Source organism: Salarias fasciatus, chromosome 23 (assembly GCF_902148845.1).
Source record: "Salarias fasciatus chromosome 23, fSalaFa1.1, whole genome shotgun sequence".
Taxonomy (NCBI): domain Eukaryota; kingdom Metazoa; phylum Chordata; class Actinopteri; order Blenniiformes; family Blenniidae; genus Salarias; species Salarias fasciatus.
In genome coordinates, this window is record NC_043766.1 from 33,291,843 (window position 1) to 33,314,804 (window position 22,962).

The window sequence follows — 22,962 nt, forward strand, 5'->3', positions numbered from 1 at the left end:
TTTCCCTCCTCCTCCTCCTCTTTTTTTCTTTTCTTTTTTTCTTTTTTTAAACCCCGATCGCTGTGCGCAACATTAAAACAATATTTAAGCAGAAGACGCACGCCGGTGCGCCGCGCAAATTTCCGGATTTTACCTACTTGTGGGGTTTTTTTTTTATATTATTGCTTTTTAATTTTTTTTTAGATACATATTTGCAGAATTGTAAAGAGCGATAATTTAGAAGGCAGGAGGTTGGGGGGGAAAGAGCGAAGCCGCGATGGACGAGCAGCCGAGGCTGATGCACTCTCACGCCGGGGTGGGCATGGCAGGGCACCCCGGCCTGCCGCAGCACATGCAGGAAGGCGGCGGGGCGACGGACGCCGACGGCAGGAAGCAGGACATTGGAGACATTTTACAGCAAATCATGACCATCACGGATCAGAGCCTGGATGAAGCCCAAGCCAGGTAAACCAGCTGACAGCCGGCGGAGGCGGAGGCGCGGGCGGCGGCGGCAAAGTAGACAAATAACATGTGTGTGTCCAAACTATTAAATTTGTCACGTGTGCGTATTTACGCAGGTGGAAAGTCCCGGCGCTTTTCATTAATCCTCATTAAAAAAAAGCTCCATATAAAATTATTCAATAACTTAAACTGCATATTAAAGTGGCGTTTATTGCCAACGTGTCCGTTTCAGTTTTTTAACTCTTTCTACTTATAATTATGAAAAATATATATCTGAAACTGTCGCCCCCAAACTTTTCCATTTGTCCTATTTCAAGTTTAAATAGTTTTATCAAGCTTTGTTTATTAAGCATTTATTAAAAAAATATTTTTCATTGGAATAATTTTAAAATATTCTTTTCGGTTACTTAAAAAAATATTTCTGAAGTAGTTGGAATTAATCCTTTAAATTACTGTTATTGAGTCACTCATGCAGCTTCTCGCCTCGTTTGCAGGAAACACGCGCTGAACTGTCACAGAATGAAGCCAGCTCTTTTCAATGTCTTGTGCGAAATCAAAGAGAAAACAGGTACGTCTTCACACACCGATTTCCTGCAACAATTCCCCCAATTAGAGGAGCTCCCAACTTACTTTCCAACGCGGCTCCCCGCACACACACACACACACACACACACACACACACACACACACACACACACACACACACACACACACACACACAGGGCTGCCTCTCTCCAGCAGCTCAGACGGGACAAATTCAGCTGTGTGTTAGGGAGCTGCTCACATAAAGACACTCATTATACCTGTGTGTGTGTGTGTGTGTGTGTGTGTGTGTGTGTGTGTGTGTGTGTGTGTGTGTGTGTGTGTGTGTGTGTGTGATATTCAGGCTCATAATCCCATTGTGGCACCTGATGTTCAGTATTCAGTCACAACACAATTCTCCATTTAAATTTCCCTGACATGTACGGATGTGTGTTTCCTCATGCAAGCTTTTAAGTCTGCCTTTTCCCTCCTCCACCCTCCTCCACCTCCCCCCAGCACCCTGCTACAATAAGACCTGTGGACAATTACCTCCAGCAGTCCTTATCAATTATGGTGTCAAAACAAGAATGAGGACTTTTTGATGTTATTGTGGAGTAATAGAGTATTGAGCAGGATTGTCGCCGGGCGCGCTGACGTCTCCCCTCGTGTGAGTTTAACTGTCAAGCCTGATGAATGCGTCTCCTTCTATTATGTATTGTGTCGCTCCATTAAAGCACTCTTGAGTGAGAGTGTGTCAGCAGGATAATTGGAAGGACTGGAAATAACATAGGATATGTTGTTTTTTTTTTCTTCTGTATGTGTGTGTGTGTATGTGTGTGTTCCCGCCGTCACATTTTCTTTCATTCGGCCCAGGTTAGATCTTATCTCCTGCAGCAGGACGCCTTCAGAGCGAGCAGTCAGTAGCCGTGCTTCCTTGCAATGAGCCTCACGCTCATCCTTGACCTCTGCGAAGGCAGCATGTTTATATTGTTCCCTCCCCGGTGTGTGTGTGTGTGTGTGATCCCCACCTCACCTGCTGCTCTCACTGGGGTCCTCGTTGAGGTTCAGCTCTGTGCCTCGCACCCCTGGCGACCCCGCCTGGAGCCTGGCGCTCTCTGCTGGAGCAGGGTCGGCGTCTGGGTGGAGAGGAGGGAGGAAGAGGCTCCTCCAGCCTGCTGCCTCACACTTCTCTCTGTTGTCTTGAGAGGTTTTTTTCTTTTCTTTTTTTTGAGAGTTGGGGGTTGTAGTGACAAGGTTATGTATAGTGTTTTACTCCCTGGCGCTCCTCGGGAGTTCATCCAAAGTTCGGCGCTGGTGGGAGCTCCGAGTGCCTCGGACTTCCTCCTGCCTGCACGCCCGTCTCTCTTCTGGCTCCGAGCCGCCAGCCTATAAACGCGAGGTGTGCATCCTGTGGAGACCCGGGCCGCCGCTCGGGCTGCTGCTGCTCGGCTTTGTTGTTGCTTCGCCAGCAGGGAGAGAGAGAGAGAGAGAGAGAGAGAGAGAGACGGGGGTTCACCACACGTGTTCCTCAAGTTTGATGGTTTTCATTCAGAAACTAGTTTAGCTGAACACGCTGAGAGTCGACTCTTCAGCCGTCGTTCTGAGCTTTTCCCCTGCTCTGTGATCGAGATCACTGATCCCACACTTCAGCTGTGCTGCCGGTTTGTGTTTTTATAAAAGTAGACTGGCAACAAGACACATCTTCTCTCTCATGTATAAAGTGTCCAAAAGAAATTATCACTCATGAAGCTGTACTCTGAAATTCACAGTGTTTGAATACTTGGAGGCATTTTACAGCAGTTTCATAATAGAAGCACCTGAAAATGGTTGATTGGGGATTTTGCATTTGGACGTGACGGGAAGACGTTTGGGAAAACGGTTTGTCTGTGAATCAGTTTATTTATAATATTTACAGTCTGATATATCTGATGGTGGAAAGTTGGTTTTCTCTCTTTATAGTCTAAAAGTGTCTCAGATTCATTGACATTGCTTTAAATTTAAATTAATACATTGTAACTGATATGTATCGACACCAACATTGCTGAGATTTTGTTGGATTATTTTTGGTATTTTCTACATATATTGCAGGATAATATGGATCATATTGACATAGAAATTAGCCAGGCTGCTCTTTGCTTCCTTCAGTGAAAATAACCCCATTTGTTCTGTGGCTTGCAATGAATATCATATTAAGAAAAAATATATTATGTGAACTCTACTGCAGGAGAGAGTTGGTTTTGCATTCCCGTTGCTGTTACTTGTGTCAGCATCTGAAGTCAATTAAGAGGATTAAAATATGTATTGATGAAGCTTCAGATTCTTCCTGAAATGTTGTCTCAAGTCCCAAACATCAGTCCTGGACCTGGAGGACTGAAGGAAGCCCCAGTGAGACTGTTAGGTTTTATTTTGGAGGGGAAGCTGTTGTTTTATCAGATTATATGCTGGCGGTTCAGTGTTTTATTCACTCACAGGTTCTCGGTGTTTAACTGAGCCTCTGCTTGGTGAGTGTTCTGAGTCTGGACCTCAAACGGCTCCTTCCAGCTGTAGCCCGCCGTCCTCGGTAGCATCTTCCCCTCGCGGAGGAAGACGGCGTGAATCCGGCGAGCTGCTGCTCGCTGCCTGCTGCTGCTCGTGTGTGTGTGTTTATTTTGCATCCAGTCCCGGCCGTGTCTCCGGGCGGCTGACAGCACCTGCAGGACTCCGCGCTGATCCAGGGCCCCGGCTTCTCCCAGCCCACTCTCTGTCTTTTATTCTTCTTTTCTTGTTTCTTATATAGCGGAGATGAAGTGAAGGAGAAAAGCTGTGCATCATAAACAAGCAGAATACTTCTCTGACACATAATTGGAGGGAACACTTTCTTTAAACCCCTTTTTCAGGGGGTTTCCTTCCCCCCTCTTTCTTTTTTCTAATGTTTGACAGGCATCGTCTTTACCCAGTTTCATTCCAGGCATATTTGGGCTGTCTTTTTCACTTCAAAGGAATGCTGCTTTTCTGATTCCGTGTGTGTGTGCGTGCGTGTGTGTGCGTGCACGCGTGTGTGTGTGTGTGTGTGGCGCGGTGCCTTCCTAAAAGGAAGCGAAGCATAAAATGTATGAAGCATATTAATTGTCCGTGTGTGTGTGTGAAATGTGGAGCGGAGGTAGAAGCAGCGGTGTTTGTCTGTGGTGGCGTTCATCCTAGCAACGCGGCGCCGCGCTGCCTCCCCTCACCGAGACCCAGCAGCAAAGCACCCGGCGGTCTGACTCCGGCTCCGTTGCGCCGTTGATAACTTCAGCCTCCCACAAAGCCCGGCATCAGGCGCGGCGAGCACAGAGAAGCGGAGCGCTAGCTCCCACCTATCCGTCTGTCTGCGCGGCACATGGCCGGCCGTCACTTTTCAGCTGTGATTGATGAAAAACGGCCCTCTGCAGATAAACAAATGCCTGACAAACTGATTGGGAAAATGAGCTGCCTTGACCTCTGTAAACACTTGATCAAAATCATAAATCTCATGCGGAGTCAAACAAAAAAAAAAAAAAAAGCCTCTGCTGGGCCGAGCCGCTCGCTGAGCGCGCCGCTCTGACTTGCTGTTTAATTTTTTCTTTCCCCTCAACCTCAACAAAAGGGCCAGCCTTCTCCTGGCCCCTTGTTTGTGTAGTGTAAGGTTTCGAGCCTAGGGGATCCTCCATTTATAAAAATGACTGGGCGAGTGATGTAATGTTATTTTTTGAAGGGTGAAAATGGGGTGTTTTACGGCGGGCGGCCGAGCAGCGTTTGACAGGGTGAAATGAGCCAGAGGTCTGATTATGGAAGGTGCGTGGAAGTCTACACTACATTGATTTGTCAGAGCGCTCGGGATGCTTGGCATCTGCCTATTTGTATTACGGAGGCCGAGCATAGCTCAGCGCCGCCGCGCGCCGCTGTGAAAACAGTTTGGAGCGGCCTTCAAGGTGATCGGCTGTGATGTAATGTGTGAGATGTGATATAACCCGGCGCTCCGCTCAAACAATGGGTCAATTCATTAGAGGAGGAGTGACGGGGGAAAAAAAGAGACCGAAGAGAAAAAAATATATCAAATGTTCCCTCTCTCTAGCTTCTCTTTTCATACTTTGGTTTGCCACTGACAGTCAGCAGATTTCACTTAGCTCTCTTAGCATGCCTGTAAATGACAGTCACGGCGTCTCCGTCTCATCAATGGGTCGGGTTGTATTGACGACGGGGCTTCGTAGCTTTGGCGTAGTACTGAATGTTGATTATAGCAGCGTCAGCCCGGCGGAAAAGGTTTTCCCTCCACTGCTCGGAGGAGAAATCCTCTGTTGAAGCTCTCCGCTTTGCCTGGCTGTCTCTTAGCATTCAGCAGCAGAACCGTCTTCAGCTGGTTTCAGATGTTTATTTCACCGAGTCCTCCGAGCGTCCGCGATGTAGTCGGCTTAACTGTTTGTGAAAATGATTTACTAAAATGAGAGAATAACTGCTCATCAATCTCTTAAAGTAAGTCACGACGAGACCGAGGAGTTATTTTATAGGTTCATAGTAGATAGAGAATGTTTTTCTAAACAAAACAACAGTTGTTTACTGGCTTGATGTTTCCACATTTGACATTTAAGGAGTTTCACTTGGTTTTCAAACAGGTCACAGAGGAAAGTATTTGCAGTGAATTGAAAAAGTATCATGTTTATTGAGTAAATTACATCATTTTACACATAGAAACGTCTTATTTTGTGTAAGAAAACCCAACAGAATTCAAGTGAAGCGGCTAGAATTTCCAGGCTTTAATGTGTTTTTGGTCGTTTGGTGTCTTTGACACCAGGAAAACCGAAACCTTCAAAACTCAGGAAATGAACTGGCATCTGCTAATTCAGCAAATCAACAGATTAATTCTCAATGGAACAGGGACGATCATTTATTTTTACAACTTGACTCGCCATCCTTAAAAGGAAAAAAAGAAGTAAATGTGTATGGAAGCAGCACTTTAGTCTGCAGTTTATTGACCAAGCGGGTCGTCTGTCAATTGAAGCAATCAACAGGCGCTTGAGCGCATTAAAAAGAGCCGGTTTGACTCATTCATCACCGGGTGTGTGGAACGCCAGGCCGTGGTGAGGGATGGCAGCGGCGCTCAGCTGCGGCCCAGGGAGCTTTGTTTGGGTGATTCCCCTCTGGAGCGGCCTCCAGTTGTTAGGAGCCGCTGTAAACGCCAGCAGATACCGTCCTCGCGCCGTGGCAGCTTTTGTCACCATTGCAGCAGCAGCAGCAGCAGCATTCGGGTGGGGGGGTGGGGGGGTTGCAGGAGGGGAGGGGGGGTGCCAAGGTGGCCGCCACAGCTGTTTCCCCAATTTCTCCCGCTTAATCATCCACCGAGCCCGAGAGAGCGAGGAAGAAAGAGGAAGAGCCCAAGTCTAATTCTGCTCTCAGGATGTTGACAACTGTGGGGGGATAATGTGCTGTGATTAAGCAGCAGAAGGCGCACGGCGACTTTTCCCTCCCGATGCCCAATCGGAGCGCCATCGCTGAGTGACAGCACCGTAAATGGCGAGTTAATGCCATTACAGTACGGAACAATGTGGTTACATTATACATTATGCAAATTGTCAGTGGCCTAATTGATACATGTTAATCATATTAAGGAGCTTAATTATAAGAATCTTACTGTGCTGCCGTTTGTTAATTAACACTGACATCGCATGTAGCAGGAGAAGTGATCCTTTCCTTTTTTAAATATATCCAGGAAAGGCTTCTCCGCCGCGATGTTCCCTTGTCTCGTAAAGGAAACTGTTTTCGTATTTTTAACTTTTGAATTTCCCCCCAACCGATGACTGATTTTCTTTCCCTCCCTCCTCTTCGCCGAAGGCCATCAGAATGCAGCAGCTCATCGAAAAATTACACTCAGCCTGAGAGACAGGCGGAGATTACAGAACGGAGAACTTGTAAAAGAGCACAAGCCTCAATCTTTTACCTGAATGTCGACGACGACGGCTAAAATATAGCTTTTCTGCCATTTACCTCCATCAGCGCTCGCTCTCTGGGAGCAGCCCCTACAGGTCTGTTCTGCCCTTTTATCCTGCCTCCCCCCTTCCTCCCCCTCCTCCTCCTCCTCCTCCTCCACCCCGGCTTCCTTAATATGTTACGAATTTAATCAAGTCTGCAAATTTGTTATGCACGTTAAATTGAACATGCAATGGCACATTTGAAAGCGGTGGCCATAGCAAGCGACCCAGCAGCCCCCCCAGGAGTTCATTTTCCATAATATAGTGTTTGGAATCTCATTTCCTCCACTTTCCCCCTGCTGCTGCTGTGCAGACGCCACCCTCCAGGCTCCCACTGTATGTTCACTGTGAAAGAGGCTGGAGCTGCCACGGCTTTTTCAAACACTGGAGGGGAGGAGGAAGAGCGAGAGAGAGAGGGAGAGAGAGGGAGGCCTCTCTCCACGTAGTGGAAATGACACAAATTAATATACACTACTTAAACCAGACCAAGATTAATGGTTCCCTTTCGCTGCAGCTTAGTCCCACTGTCAGTTGCCGGGTGCTCGTTGGACAAAATCAACACTAATCAACATTTATTCCACTTTTGCCCTGGGCTCTCAGGAGTCTGGCAGGACTGCTTGGCTCTCCCCACCCTCCCTCTGCCTCACCTCCTTCCCTTCCCTTCCAGCAATCCGCCCCGCGCCCCCTCCCTCCCTCCCTCCGTCCGTCTCGCTACGCTTTTCACCTCTCATCCAGCTCCTCCATACATCACCCTCCTCGCGCCGCTCGGCTCCTCAGCTGAGAGTGCGCCCCCTCCTATCAGGCCACATTAGAGTCATGATAGATTTTCTCTTTTCATTTGCATCTGATATTTAACACAGCAAAGCAGTTGCTCTGTCACTTCGCGGCACGGGTGCTGGAGCGCGGTCTCCGCTTGGCGTGCACGTCTCTTTTCGAAGCGGCCGGTAATCTTATCTCGCACTCAAGTCGCCGCTGCATTATGAGAAACAGGATATGCTTTCACTGTTCAGCCAGGAGGCAGTTAGGAGTGTGTGTGTGTGTGTGTGTGTGTGTGTGTGTGTGTGTGTGTGTGTGTGTGTGTGTGTGTGAGGCAGTGTATTTACAGGTTTTTGTTTTCCGTTAACGTAACCTTTTAGATTTCACCCCATCCCGGGGATCGCGTCACGCCATCAGCCCTGCAGCTCATCCTGAAATTACAGCACATTCGGTTGATCAGTCCTGAACTCCCGTTCAGTCCCAGTCATTTCTGACGGTGGTTTCCAGGTGTGCGCTCACCTTCTCGCTTTGAACGCTTGTAATGGTTCAGACCAGTACAGTCCATCCGGTTTGGCCTTCCTACTTTCATTAAAGTTCAGGATTTCCCAAGACAAACTGCTTAACGTAATAAAATAATCAACAGGATGTGAGTTTTAATTAAAAAAAAAGTTTTATTGTCACATCAGCATTGAGTATTTACTTTATTATAAAAAGTTATCAGCTTAAGTAGCATCTAACCTGAAGCCTGCCTTAATGGTGATTCCCCTGTGTGCCACATGGTGGCGTCATGAGTCACTTTTAACTGGAATTTAACCAGAAGATTAAATTACATCAAGAAGGCGATTTGCTGGTTTGGAAGAAAGAAAACATCTCTGGTCATCAGGAGTAGAAGAAGGCACCGACATCTCATTATTTAAATTTCTCATTAAAAGGGCAGATGAAATAGCTGTTTTGTACGATAGCAGTGTCGGGTATCAGGTTCAATGCTCAAACTCATAAAAGATCCCAAATACACCCCGGTGAGTCTTATATGTAAATTATGTTCTGACAAAATATGAAGTGATAGTACAGTAGAGTTAGCACCATGTTGCTCATTAGTTTAGCTGCTCAGTATGGAAAAATGAGTCGTGCTACATGCTACATGCTACATGCTAAAGAGTTTCAGGGTTCACACACCAGTGATGCTGCATGCTAAACATGATTAAAGTCTGACTGACACACGCATCAACAGCTCGGCGCCTCGGTCTACTGTATGCATACAGCAGTGTGTACATAGATGCTACACACTGCCCTGTGCGTACTGTAGACACTCACATAGCCTCACTAGCTAAAGTTTAGTCCTCACTGCTAAAATCACTAGCTAAGAGTATTATTTTGGGGTGTTTGTCGTTACCTGACTGTGTTGAATCAATTCACAGTACTGCAAACTGCAGAGTAAGGAGCTGTCCTTTGTCAAAAATAAGAAAAATAAACACTTAGGTTGATGAACATGTGATCATATGTAATATGTTCGCTGTGACCAGTTCTTGTTTAAGTGGTTCAAACTGGAGAAAACAGTGAAGCGTGTCACATGTGGACTGTATGAAGCATGTGGAGGATTTCGGGGTAGATGGATGGGCGAGCCGTGACCTCGTCTCTCGTTATTAGGTTCGTCACTTAAAGTGGGCTCATGTGAAGTATTCCAAATTGACGACAGAGTCCAGCTTCTTGGACCTGAGAGATGCTTCCAGGTAGGGCTGAACGATATATCGTTATCATATCGATATCGTGATATGAACATTCAGGACATTAGTTTCTCAAAATCAACGATATCAAGATTTCCCCTGCTTGCCCTGCATGTAAGCTTGTCCATGCACAGGTAAGGCCAGCCAACCACACACCTCGTTTACTGGTTGACAGCTGATGACAGAGGGCGGTTGCAGAATCTGCACAAACGAGTTTGGTGGTAGTGGCAGTGAGTTCTCATAAATAAAACTGCTTTTCTTTTTTTACATCGTATTATGATGTTTTTATTTTTCTGAAAAATGCTTAACTTTCACTGAATCCATTGTAATATATCGTATCGATATCGAGATATCTGGCATGGATATCGAGATATGAAATTTTGCCCATATCGTTCAGCCCTACTTCCAGGGTTATAAAGTAATATGAAGGGCTACTTGTTACCCACATCCTAGTTTAAGATCAGGTCTTATGTTGACCACTGATTGAAGGGGGTCGATGAGCCCGGTGCTGCCTGCTGCCGGATTGAAAGTGGAAATCACGAATCCAGTTAAAGACACTAAACATTAAAGACTTGGAAGTCTCAGCAAGACATGGTGAAAAAGCTCTGAAACGGAAATCAGATCTGCTGAATGATCTGATGGCTTATGGGAAAGAGTGTGTGTGTTGGTTTCGCCCTCGCTGGGACTCTCATTCATGCAGCTATTGTCTTGTCCACTCGGTCCTATTTAGGGAGCAGGAGGAGCTGGATCTATTCCCAGCATGCATTGGGCTGAAGCCAAGGGAACACCCTGGACGGGCGAACGGTTCACCATCGCGGCGGTTCAGGTTTTATTAATGTCCGGTAACCGGAGGTGGGACCCAGGCTCTAATCTGGGAGTGTGCGTGTCGCTTTGTTTCCCCGGTCCTGAAGATGAAATTGTGCGAACAGCTGATGCCTCCGTTCTGCCCGCCTTTGCCAAGATACTCAGCGCAGTGTTGTCCATCTTGTAGGGCTGCGTGGCCGGAGGCATTGTCACGGCACCAACTGGCTTCATCGAAGTGACACTGAATGCTTTGTCAGCTTTGTGTCCCAGGTGCCAACCTGCGCCTCCCAAAATAAACTGTCATGCAATGTGGCACAACAGGAAAAAAAAAAAAAAGAGCTGGGGTGGGGGCAAGGTTGATGGCTCCCCTCCTGCAAGGAAACAAATGCTCCGCTGCAGAAATGCATTGTGGTTTTTGGCGGGAGAGTTGAAATCGTGTGATTAATTGCGCCGTTGTTGTTTGTGGTCTGCTCGGGTTTTCTTCGCCTCTCTCGTCCCGCTCGAGTCATTTAGTAGATTTTTACCTCACTCCGGGCCCGTTTGAGTTTGACAGCGCTTTGTTATTTGCAGACATCCTCTTCCCGAAATAGCTTATGCTTACTGTAGTTACCTCCTCTTCCTGCTTTATAAATGGTCTGTCATTTTGTCTGTGTCGTGCAACGGCACACCGGCAGAGGATAAACAGAGGATGTGCACTCGGTCGGAGTCACTTTCAGCCTGACGCCGTCAGAGAGTCCCCCCCCCACCTCCGGAGTGTAACCGCCGGCCGTGTCTGCCCCTGTTAGCTCCGGCCCCGAGCGCGCCGTTCCTGTTAGATCTCCCCGTGGGCCCGCCGTGTTCCGCCGCCGCCGTGACATTTTTATGATTAGCGGCGAGGTAAAGGTGGGACTCACAAAGGCTTGAAATGGACGCTCAGTCCGCACCTCTGTAATGAGGAGCCGGCAGCTAATCATGCAGACAAAGGGAATGATTCTGTAGGCTGACAGCCAGAGATATAATTATGTTTCACTAAACATGGACTGCTGAGCTGGATAGGTTGTGATTTGACCAGTATTGGAGTCAAGAATGTAGAGGAGGCGGTGAAATAGTCCCATTAATACCTCTCCCAGGGGGCGGCAGCTCCATCCAAGTGAGACAATAAACAACGCTGGTAAAAAACCCTGCATAATATACCCGACAGTTTTATTCTCAACACATAAAATTATTGAGAATTTGTCAGAAATTATAGAATTATGTGTGTGAGACTCACAGTAGCGGATATTACAGCTCACTGGCCGCACTGTGCCTGTCTTCAGTTGGGTTAACTTCTATTCTGCTGCCGTCGGGAACGCAGGATCCACGAGCTGGCGTTTAGATCGGAAGTGAATAACGAACAGCAAAGGTTCTCGTCACGTCTCCTGCGCTCTTTTCTTTATGCGTAGGGAATAAATGCACCTTTAAAATATCTAAATCTATTAGAATCTCACGCTCACGTTTTGGTTCCTACTACTTACATTTACTGATCGGCGACTATCAGCCATATGGATATACACAGTAATTCAAACATGACGGCAATTCTTTGGTTTGGTTTTAAAAAGCATTCTGAGTTCGACTGTGTTGATTTCATGTTGATTTCAGGCGTAGCTTTCTTTACTACTTTCCTGATTAGATTAATATCTTCACCTTTTTTAAAACTGTCGCTCTACTTTGTTGCTACAGTCACTTGGTTGCTATCGAGCAACAGATTCACCCATATTTTTAGAATTGATAAAAAATTAGGAGTGAATGTTTAATTGTTCTGGTGATCCTCAAAGCTTTTTAATATAATAATTTCTCATTAAAACAATCTGATCAGGTGCATAGCTTCAATACAGGAAAACAGCTATGAAATTACAACTGAATAGTGTCTTTTTGACAAGTTCTCATTTATTAAACTGTTTAAGTTAGTCAATTAAAAAAGGCTTTGAACCATTGTATGTACATTTTATCTGTCTGCGTGGCAGCGTGGCTATTTTCTGTGCACGTAGAGTGAGCACATGGCTATTTTTAATGTCAGTCCGATAAAACAAGCCATCAGGAGCATCGCCGTGAGCCAAGTGAAATCATGATGGGCACTTTGTGACTATTTGCTGACATTTCGTCGACCGCACGATGAGTCGGGTGATTAAAAAGTAAGGTTTTTTTAATTGATAATCACAGTAATCATTAGCTTGAGTTTAAAGAGCCAGCTGGCTGCCCTCTGTCACTGCTATCCGAGCTGATAAATACCCCCGGCTCCTGCCTCCGCTGTAAAGAGATTGTGTTGATAAGTTAATATTCTGACAACAGAGACGAGATAAAGTGGTTTTAGGAGTTTGGAGGATAGTGTAACCTTGATAAAATGCTCATCTCAGTGACACTGATTTTCCCCATCCATCTTCATCTGATTTGAAGTATGCAAATGGTGGCATCGGCTGGGAGTGGAGTACAGTGCTGTTAAATGGGCCATTTCAAATGTTCTTTGTACCATGCTGACTTCCCAAAAATTCACTGTCGGCCGGCTCGGCACATACTGAAGTCTATTTGGAGACACTTTCCTGCCTTCATCTTATATCTTTATCTATTTCTCTCTCTCTCTCTTCCCCCCTCTTTCTCCTCCCTCCCTCCCTTCTCTTCATTTCCCCCTCTCCTTGCTTGCCATACAAATTAGGTAGACAGTGACAGTGTCAGAACAGCTACTCATGAAATATTAACAGCTTGTAGAGAATTTTACATTGCCACATCTCTCTTCATTTTTAACTTTGTCAGCTCAGGCTGTGGGACATTTATTTGTGTGAGTTCAGGAAGGCTATTACCCTAACAGCTTTTTTTTTTATATTAACGTTGTGGATGATATCTATCAAGCTCTGCTCCCGCTGCATGCAGTCTGTCTCACCCCAAATACCTTTCTCTTTCAGTTCCAAGAGGCTCGGTGTAATATTGTGTTTATTGCCCTGCGAGGCTGGTAATTATCCCTTTATGCATAAGATAAGACCAACACTTTGCATTAAACAACATATGGATGGTTGTTAAAGCGGCTGCATGGAAGGTAAAGCATAAACCCACTGTGATAAACAATAAGTCCAATTAGAAGTCGCCTGGAGTCAGTATTCCCGAACATAAAAGAGAAGTCTAAGAGGCATTGCGCTGGAAGACAGCTGATTTTGCTTTTATTTATTCCACGCCGGCGACTATTCTCTAAGCAAATTGGGCTGGGTGGGCGGGGACGGCCTCTCTCTTTCTGCCTGTTCTGCCGGATGGCCCCTGTTAAGATGGAGCTGTCAATCACACACAGGCTTCCCGAGTCCTGAGAGGCAGCGCCGGCTCCCCCTGCCAGACGACAACAATGATTTTTATTGTCGCGCCTGCATTCTTCTGGATATTTCACTGGACGCCGCCTTGGATTGTAAAAGAAATTTGGCGTAAAAGGCCTGATTGCAGCTTGTAGGACACAGTCTGAATAAATAGATACCAGAATATTATGGTATTAGGTTTTAAATCTAACCTCTCATTTTGGGTTATTATAAAAATAAATATACCGATCATATGGAAATCAGCGATGTTATCGATGCCTTTACTTGTCATTGGATTGGAAAAGAGATCAATTGGTGTCGCACATTAAAACTATTTATTTGCTAAAAGCAGGGAAATGGAATCTAACCTTTCTTTTTTTGAGTTGTTTTCACCAGACACTTTGTCATTTTGGTCTTTAAGGCTATAATGGGAACATCTTTCCAGTCAAAATGCATCGTGCGAGTTGTGATCGTCACTGTTTTTAATACATACAGCAGATGGTTTTAGGCTCTGACCTTGAGTTTTATCCATTGAATTATATGGCAGCATGACCAAAATAAAGAAAAAAGTAATTTTTAATGGTATGTTTCTCTCTGCTAAAAAAAAAAAAAAAAAAAAAAAAGTGCTGCTTTCCCATAGCTTTGAAAAAGAAATGTGTTTTTTTACAGCCTTGCAAACCTCGCAGTGCATCATCAAGCCTCGTCATCTAAAGTCGCCAGTAAAGGTTTTCATGGCTCGTATCGGCACATTAATTGCTAGTTACTGTCTGACCCCGTCCCCAGACGGTGAAATGAGATTAATCAACTGACTCAGAGTCCAGTAGATCAAGGTGTAGATCTTTCCTTCTGCTCTTGCTTTTGTTGCTTAAAAAACAATAACAAACTGAGGGGGATTAGTTAATGAGCGGCGTCCTCCTCCCTTATTAGCCGGGGCTCGGGCTTCCTTCTCCTCCAGACTAATGATGATGTGTGGCACAGGTAGCTGTCAGCAACCCATGATTAATTAAAAGGAAAAGTAGGACGATTTGTCATGTTGTTCTGGCTGTGGTCAGAGTGCATGGCGAGCGGCGCCGCCGGCTCGTCCACGCCCCTCCGCTGCTCCGCCCAGACGTCCACAACTTGTTGGGTTCTTCCAGCTATTGGTCAGAAGTCTCATCAGCTCTTTTTCTTCTCTTCTTTCTTTATCAAGCTCAGACTGTCTAATACACACACACCGCGATAACAATTAGGAAGGCGTCTGCTCAGGGATGGTGCGCTGAAATATGAGAGCCAGGGGATGCTGACATAATGAGCAGATCCTGCACCAGAGGAGAGCGCTCCCTTTGTCTGAGGAGTTCTGAAGTCTCCACGCTCCTCGCTGCCTTTATTTCTGCCGCTAACGCAGCCCGGGCTGCTTTTGATTTGTGGTGTTTGTGTTTTTAGAGGTCCGTGCATGCAACAGTGATTAGCGTTGTCGAGGGAGCCACGGTTTCTTTGGCCCTCTCGCTCCCTCGCTCGCCCTCTCGCTCGCTCGCTGGCGGTTGCTCCTTCGCCGCCGGCTGTGGGTCTCACTTGCAGACCACCCTGTCATATCTGTCTCCGGGCCTACGCCCGCTCTCCCACGTCACGCCAGCAGACTCGTCCCGGGAAAGACAGGTGTCAGCAACTCGCCTTCCCACGACGATCCACCCCACACACACACACACACACACACACACAGATGCCTGCTTGCAAACTGAGTCCGGCGCTTGAAGCTGAGCGTCTGGGAAAGAAGGGTCATCTCTGCCACCCGTTCGCAGTCGCCATATCGCAGGAGACCGAAGCCCACATCAGCCTGAGAGAGAGAGGGAGAGAGAGAGAGAGAGAGAGAGAGAGAGAGAGAGAGAGAGAGAGAGAGAGAGAGCGTTCATGTCAGATATGCAGCATCCACCAGAGGAGACTAGTCCCAGTCCGAGAGCGTTACGGAGGGGGGCTGCGGTCCTGAGTGACTGACACCCTGACTGACAGCTTTATTGTGTCCTTTGAGGAACGAGGATGAAAGGCTCTCATGAAGAGGCCTTCCAAACACAAACCGTTACTCACTCCAGCTCCCAGAGCACCACTCGCTCTCTTTGTATGCAATGCTGTTTTTGTTTTGTTTTGGGGTTTTTTTTCAGCAATTCTTTTAGTTGACAACACCCCCACCCTCCTCCCCTCCCCCTCTTCAATTGTCTTATGGAGTCTCCGGCTGAAAGACAATGGTACAGTTTGTTCAATGGGGACATATTGTCTCCGTGTATTTGTATTGATGTTTGTACCCGTTTCCAACGAGGTACACAAACAGCATGATGAGGATGAAATGAAACGTATCGATTCAGCGCCGGTGTCACAGATTGGCTGGGATGGGACTGAACCGAGGTCTGGACTCCTCTACTGGGTGGGCCAGGTCGCTCTTTAGAGACGTGTTCAGCGTTTTCCTGTCTGTTTGAAAATAACCATCTATCATCCAAACATCCCTCCATCCACTCATCCATTCATCCATCCACGACGAGATACGTTGATCAGCATCATTTAACAGGATTGGAACAGCTTTTTAAAGACATCCAGTCAAATTTTTAGCCTATTTAAGAGATGATTTTAGTTTTTGTGGGACATTACAATGTGACTTGGTCAGCTTGACACTGACAATAGGGGCAGCAGATTTCTATTGCAGTGGTTTTTAAGACTGAATTTAAAAACCGTCGATGTCAAATTAGTCCGAACCAACATGCAGGTGTTGAAATTTTTCAGTGACAACCCAAAAAGTTAACTTTTTAAATGTCAAAGGCATTGAATATTACAAACATTTAAATGGATTTTTTTTTTTTTTTTTTTTGGAACTAAAACTTACTTGGTTAATTAGAGTCACTTCAGATAATTGAGCTTGAGGAATTAAAAAAAAAAAAAAAACTGCATTGGGTTGGAAATACATGAAGAAGAAAGGGTTCAGTCATCTGAGTCACTGACGCATTTTTACTTGGATACAAAAATTAATATCCAGAGACTTTATTGACCGGTTTCATCCAGACAGAAATCTACAGTCTACCAGCAGGTGGTTTATGAAAGCTGTGTGTATTTTGTTTATCGTAAAGCTGTGGTTGAAGTTCAGTAAATGCATGTTAGGAGTGTGGATTGTTTATTGTAGAACGGACTCCTGATCCCAAAGTTAAAACGTCTCCCCAACACCGTGAAACAGTGCATTTCTTCCCCCTCAGCCACTGGACCTCCACACCAGCTCATTTAAGCACGTTGTTGTTGTTGTTGTTATAGTTGTAGCACACATCTAAATAACAAAATGAGGCAACAGATTAACAGGTTTTGGATTTTAAAGAATAAAAATCTGCCAAAGGGTGAATGGGGAAAAAACCCTGTTGGACTATTCTTTAACAAAGACTGCAACAAGTATGTCTGCAGTGCCTGAGCTGAAGCAGTTTAGTAGCATTAGCTTGTTGCTCAAACCCAGTGAAGTCCAGACATGGTTGAAGTGTGAAGATAAACCCCTTTCCCGCACAAACTAGCGTGTCGACCCGCTAACGATCAGCAATTGACTCATTTCCCACCGCCTGCAGACCCGGGTCTAATCGCCTGCAGGCGAGCTGCGTGGTTACGTTTGTCCCACGTTGATGACATCATCAGCGCGACAGAGCACAGCGAGGAAAACAGTGGAGCGGAGCACAGCTCCCGTTACCTGTCGACGAATCTCCTCTTCCCCGCCGATCAAGAGAAGCTCTCTGATCTGGCTATCTTGCCAGTGCTGGGTCATCCTGACGAACACAACAAGACCCGCCATTGTTGGCTCCCGGTCCCCCCACCTGGCCACCGCGTCCCCCCGCCGCCGCCACTGCTGTCCCAGTTTGAGTGTTATTTTTGTCCAGCATCTAAATTGATCCGCAGCACGGCCAGACAAAGATTGCTGTATATTTAATGTCTTTCAGCAGCCGCATTAGAAGTGCGGTTTCTATGTTGGTGGTGGGTGAGCGGGGGGAGGGGGGGGGGGGGGGGCAGTGTGACATTAATAATTTAATTGCAGTCGTGTATCTGAATGCTGCAGGACCGATGGATGATGGATATTTTTAATGATATGAAGAGCAAAGCCCGGAAAGATCAATGCTAGCACACGTGCGCACACACGCACGTGCACGTGCGCAGAGTCTCTGTCAGTGTGAACCGCAGAGCCTGGTGAGGATGATTGTGCTCCCACATTAATATTGTTTTGGTCCATAAGCCGTCTTGTCTGGTCTGATCTTAACGGGGCTGGAGGTCTCTGGCCCAAATGACTTTGTCCCCCCCGCCAACCTCCCACTCCCCTCACCCTTCCTCCCACCCTTTCCCCTCACACACACACACACACACACACAGACACACACACTTTTATTTCCTCAGCCGGTGCTGTCAGAACTGACAGTCCTCATGTTTATTTCATTTTGCGTCTGGGCTGTCTCGTTTCCCTATCCTCCAATGTCATTAACGCTCCGAGCCAGGACCCTGCAGTGGCGCGCCTAATGAATTCCTCTGCGGCTCTTTGCCTCCTCACCTAGTTACCCCCAGCTCAAGGTGTCAAATTAAAAGGGGCTGAGAGAAAGAGAGAAAACAGTTTGTGCATGTGTGTTTGTTTTAAGTGGTTATTACTGAGAGAGGCTTGATTTCCTGACCACTGAGAACAAGTGAACTTTTAATCTCTCAATTAAAGAAAAATGAACCAGCAGCAGTGAGCACAGAGGAAAGCCACCTCTCTGGAGCGGCAATGAGTCTGAAGCTGCAGCTCCACAGCTGCCTCTGATGTCGACATGCTGCTTTAACCTCCGCTTTACTTTCATGATTTGTGAGATTGTCCTCTGCCACTTGATGAAGAAGTGCTGCTTTTAACATTCTGGATCTCCAGAATAATTTGGGGAGTGGAATTGGCGGAGGCAGCGGCGTGGATGTCTGGATGATTGCTAATTGTGCTTATTTAGTTGTCATTGTGATAAGCGTAACGAGGCCAGACGTGTTATTGAGCTGTGAGGCTTCAGCGGGGAAGCAGATTTCTTGCGTTTACTCCGCATTGACAGAGCTCGTGTCGAGGTGGATTTGTGCCTGTGGGATACTCACGCTCTGAATCCTGTTGTTTTGATGCTAAAGCATGTAGCAAACATGGAGCTGGATGCTGCCACATTCTAGGGAGGTATCAGTTGTTCTGAACTCGGGACAGATTCAGTTTGACCTGAGCACTGCTTCAGAAAGCTAATGATAGCTTTGGAAGGAATAATCCTTTGGAGAAAAAAAGCAAACAGGGAAAACATTACAAACCATGTCATGTCTAATTGGCCTTAACTGTTGTGATTGTGAATTTACGATACTGTATAAAATAAAATAACCTTAGATAGCGACAGTGTTTGTACATCAGAAGCACCAATACCAGAAATTCAAGTATGACACATACTTATTCGTGCTCAGTATTGTGCACATTTGCATTAGCTAGCCAGCTTGTATTTGCACAACAACTCCTCTGGATACAGAAAGTTTTGGTTTAGGTTGGTTTGTGTTGTACTGATGTCTGGCACAGTCTGACACCCTGTTTACAAGCTTACTGGTGTTCAGAGCCACTGAAAACACAACTTTTAGAAAACTGATTGCAAGCTGGAACTTTGTGAAAATGCTCAGGCCTCCATCTCTGTGTAGACAGAGGAACAGCAGCTGCTGTGCCTGAGCACAGGTAACTAGTTAACTAGTGGCCCGGCATGAAAACTGCTTCATCTTCACTGTTTCTGCTGTTTCTGTGCAAACAGACATTGCTTTCATTATGTTGCTGAACTGTTCCTCGGCAGAAACGGTGCGTTTTCAGGAGAAACACTGTGCAGACGGGGCCTTGGCAGGCGTTCAGAAAACACGGCGCTGTGCTGCAGATAAATCTGAACCTACAGTGAACATCTGCAGCCTGTCCAGTCCTGATAAGGACCGGTGAGTCACTTTAGCATCTAATCTGTCCTCACGTCTGAAGAGGAGAAGCAGGAACAGTGCTCAGCAGTGGCAAAACCAGAAGTATATCAAAGTCAAAGTGAGCGCCGGAGTGACGGACTGCCTCAGCCACGGCGCTGTTTTGAAAGCATGCTGATACATAAGCACAAGGTTTCACTTACTGAGGCAACATTGTGAATTAAAATCTTCCTAACGACCAGATATTGAGAAAATAGTGAATAGTATCAGGGAAAAAGTCATGTTGACTTGGAGTCAGAAGATGCTGGCATCAAAGAGAGATGCTTTAGTGCAGCGAGGGTCGTGCTGTAGTATAGAATCTGCTTCTATATGTCCTTTTTCCTTGTGGGGACCCATTACAGTAGTGACCACAGTGCTGCAGCCTGCCTTGCATGGCTCTCTCCCTCTCTCTCTTGCTCTAGCTCCCCCCCTCTCTCTCCCTCTCTCTCTCCTCTGACAGGCCTGGAAGATGGAAAATGGTGTCAATCAATTCATCAGGCAGTGCTGGGTGGCTGTGCGGAGAGGTGAGCTGGGGGCGTGGTAATGGCAGCATGCAGGAGGAGCGAGGTGCGTGATTATGGCTCCCTGCTGCAGACCCCCAGCACCCCCACCCGCCCGGCCGATCCCCTCCGTGGATGATGCTGCAGTGAATCCTTTAATGGACGTGTTTCGTCCTTAGCGGGACCACGGCGGTGTTTTGGTTGGTCTCCAGCTCCTCGGCATGTGCAGCTTGTTAGCCTGAAAGAATGTGCAGCTTTAATTAAAGATGTGTAAATATGCTCAAACGGGCCGCATCTTCGCATTAGGAGAGATCTGAGGAATCAGCGCTGTAATATATTTTAATTAAGGATTAATTAAAAAATAATGGGGGTTTTATTTTGCCTGGCAGAGCGGGTTTGAGCGTGCCTGGAGCTCGTCGGAGGGATATTGAGCGCCTCGCCGGCTCCCAGCAGCTCTCCCAAGGTCTCCGCGAGCAAGAGGAGCGCTGCCCTCTCACCTCTGTTTGGAGAGGAAGAAAAACAGACATTTGCTGTGGGGAGGGAGTGGCCAATGTGTTAATTAAATTTTTTCTTTCCCTCCCCTCATCCTCACCTCCGCCGCCCTCCCTCCTCTCATCCTCCTCTGTCTCTCTCTCGGTTTTCGGCTGGCAGAGCAGCAGAGTGGCTCTGAGACACGGAACACTAGTTGTGCTGGCAATTATGTTAATGGGATGCTATTAGGCCATGATTCCGTATGAGCGATCGGGGAGAAGAAGAGCCCCGGCGGCAGAAAATGATAACGGAGCGTGCGCCTCGTTGATACCGCTCCAGCAGGATCATTTGCATAATGAACCCTCCCCACTAACGAGGGGTGTGGCCTCGACACCGAGCTACTTAGAAAGCTCAGGAGTCGCAGCGTGAGTCAAGCCGACAGCCACAAGAGGAGGGAGGGAGGGCTGGTGACAAGAAAAGAGTCCTGGACTTTGACAGGAGGTGTTACTGTGCTGTACAGCTGCCTTTTTGTAAAGTTTTTACTCCTCTCAAGGCTTGATTTCCTTCTGCAGAGATACATGACAATGCATTTTCTTTGTAATGCGGCCCTGTCCTGAAAAATGAATGAGGAGATCTCCGCATGGCTGCTTCTTTGGTCTAATTCAGTCTTTAGTCTTGGCACATATAGCATATTGTTATTTCTGGCAGCTACATTCCAAAATGTCCTCTGCTTCCATAAATAGTTCCAAATCAAATATTCATTATGCTGCCATTGTCAATTTATTCATGCCCTTTTCCTTTTTTTAAAACTCTCAACCTTTCTCTTCAGAGTCAACATTTTGCATTCCATGTAAAGCACTCTTGCACACACACACACACACACACACACACACACACACACACACACACACACACACACACACACACACACACACTGTTTTTTTGGCTGTATGATTCACAAAGTGCTAAGAAGGAAACTACCTTGGGGCACCAAAGCCCTGTGGATTCCCTCAGCAGCGGAAATAAAACAAGCTGAGCACGGATTGCTCCACTTCGTTGACACTGCTAAAGACGACGCATGTTGTTTCTTTTCCACCCCCATCCCTCGCTCTCTCTCTCTCTCTCTCTCTCTCTCTCTCTCTCTCTCTCTCTCTCTCTCTCTCTCTCTCTACATATATATATATATATATATATATATATATATATATATATGCTTTGTAGGTAGTTACTCCCATTTCATTTACATTACCTGAAACCACATTTTCGGCACATTTCGAATTGCAGTATGACTTTTCATCACAAGGTGGCGTGATGAGCTCGGAGGCGCTGAAAACTCAACTTTATGAAAACAGCTCACTTGCATTTTCACTCAAAGCGGCGTGTAAAGCAACAGTGTATTGGGGTGGTGGTACGGTAAGAGCCAGACGGACTGAGGTTTGGCTTTACGAGAAGATGCCTGATCAGTACCAGTCCCTTGAAGTTATAAATGTGTCTGTCCATGGGAATAAAACAGCCTTTGACAAATCTTCCTCGCAGTTCACTGGATTTGTTGAAAGTCGTGGCGTCTACTGACCAACAGCAGACTGATGAAACCACATAGCGTTCAACATGGTGGCGTGTTTATTTACACCCAGTACCAAACAGAAGGTCTCCATGTTAATGGAGTGATTCAAGAAAAAAGAAGCAGCAATCACAAAATCTAAACAGATAAACCCTCCACTGACTGACAGTAAAGGTCAGAAAATGATTTGTTCGTATGTAGCTCGTCACTCAATTTACAGTGTAACTGAACTTATTTTAATGTGAGAACAATTAAATATCAATAGCACGTTTGCTTAAATGTAGAGACACGTGATTCGTCCGTTCCATTAAATCGACTGTTGTAATTTTCATGAATGTCTCTTAGGAAAACAATTTTCTCCATTCATCAATGTCTCGTAGCTCTGAACATCTATTAGCAGCAAACTATCAAAACTCTGAGGCTCCGTTTACACAATGCTTCAAGCGCAAACGCATCGTTCTCCATGTAGCAACGTTTTGAAATCGGCTAGTGTCCTTCTTCTCGCTCATGTGCAGAAGAACTAGTAGTATCGCCGTTGCAGCGTTCCATCTACACAGAAGCAGACCCCGGGCATTTTCAGAGTGTTGTATTTTACCCCGTTTCCATGGAGACAGAGTCAAAGCATTGTTGAAAAGCACCACCTTGATAGTCTTTCTCAAAAAGTTGTTTTTTCAGTGTCCCTGAAAACAAACGCCCACAATGCAGTGAAGGTTTAGCACTGAAAGAGTTGTGTTAATGAGTCTTAATTTAATTGAATCATTTCATGAATGGTCTGCTGTGGCGTCTCGTCTGTCCTCAGTTTACCGGGGAGAGCAGGAGGCGACAGGTGCCGATGCTTTTGGGTTTGTAAACTTCTGCTAACAGCTAACGGCTAACTCTCGCACCGCTGCTGTAATTGTCGGTCTAGCACGTCGGCGTTTGTCCGGGCCGCCTGGTGCTGCGTTTTCGTTCTCGCTCTCTCAGGGCGTCTTGATATTT

At 46.3% G+C, this 22,962-nt stretch overlaps 1 protein-coding gene across 3 annotated transcripts in view; it reads left to right on the plus strand.

The window, feature by feature from the left end:
- The first annotated feature begins 213 nt into the window (after window positions 1–213).
- Window positions 214–22,962, plus strand: part of LOC115381379 (pre-B-cell leukemia transcription factor 1) — a 78,512-nt gene continuing 55,763 nt past the window's right edge. For 2 of the 3 annotated variants that reach the window (XM_030082712.1, XM_030082711.1), the window contains exons 1-2: window positions 214–444; window positions 936–1,009. In XM_030082712.1, the coding sequence (XP_029938572.1) occupies window positions 257–444; window positions 936–1,009 (262 nt within the window). In that variant the 5' untranslated portion in view covers window positions 214–256. The remainder of the gene's footprint in view (window positions 445–935; window positions 1,010–22,962) is intronic. The other variant, XM_030082710.1, reaches the window with a different exon arrangement.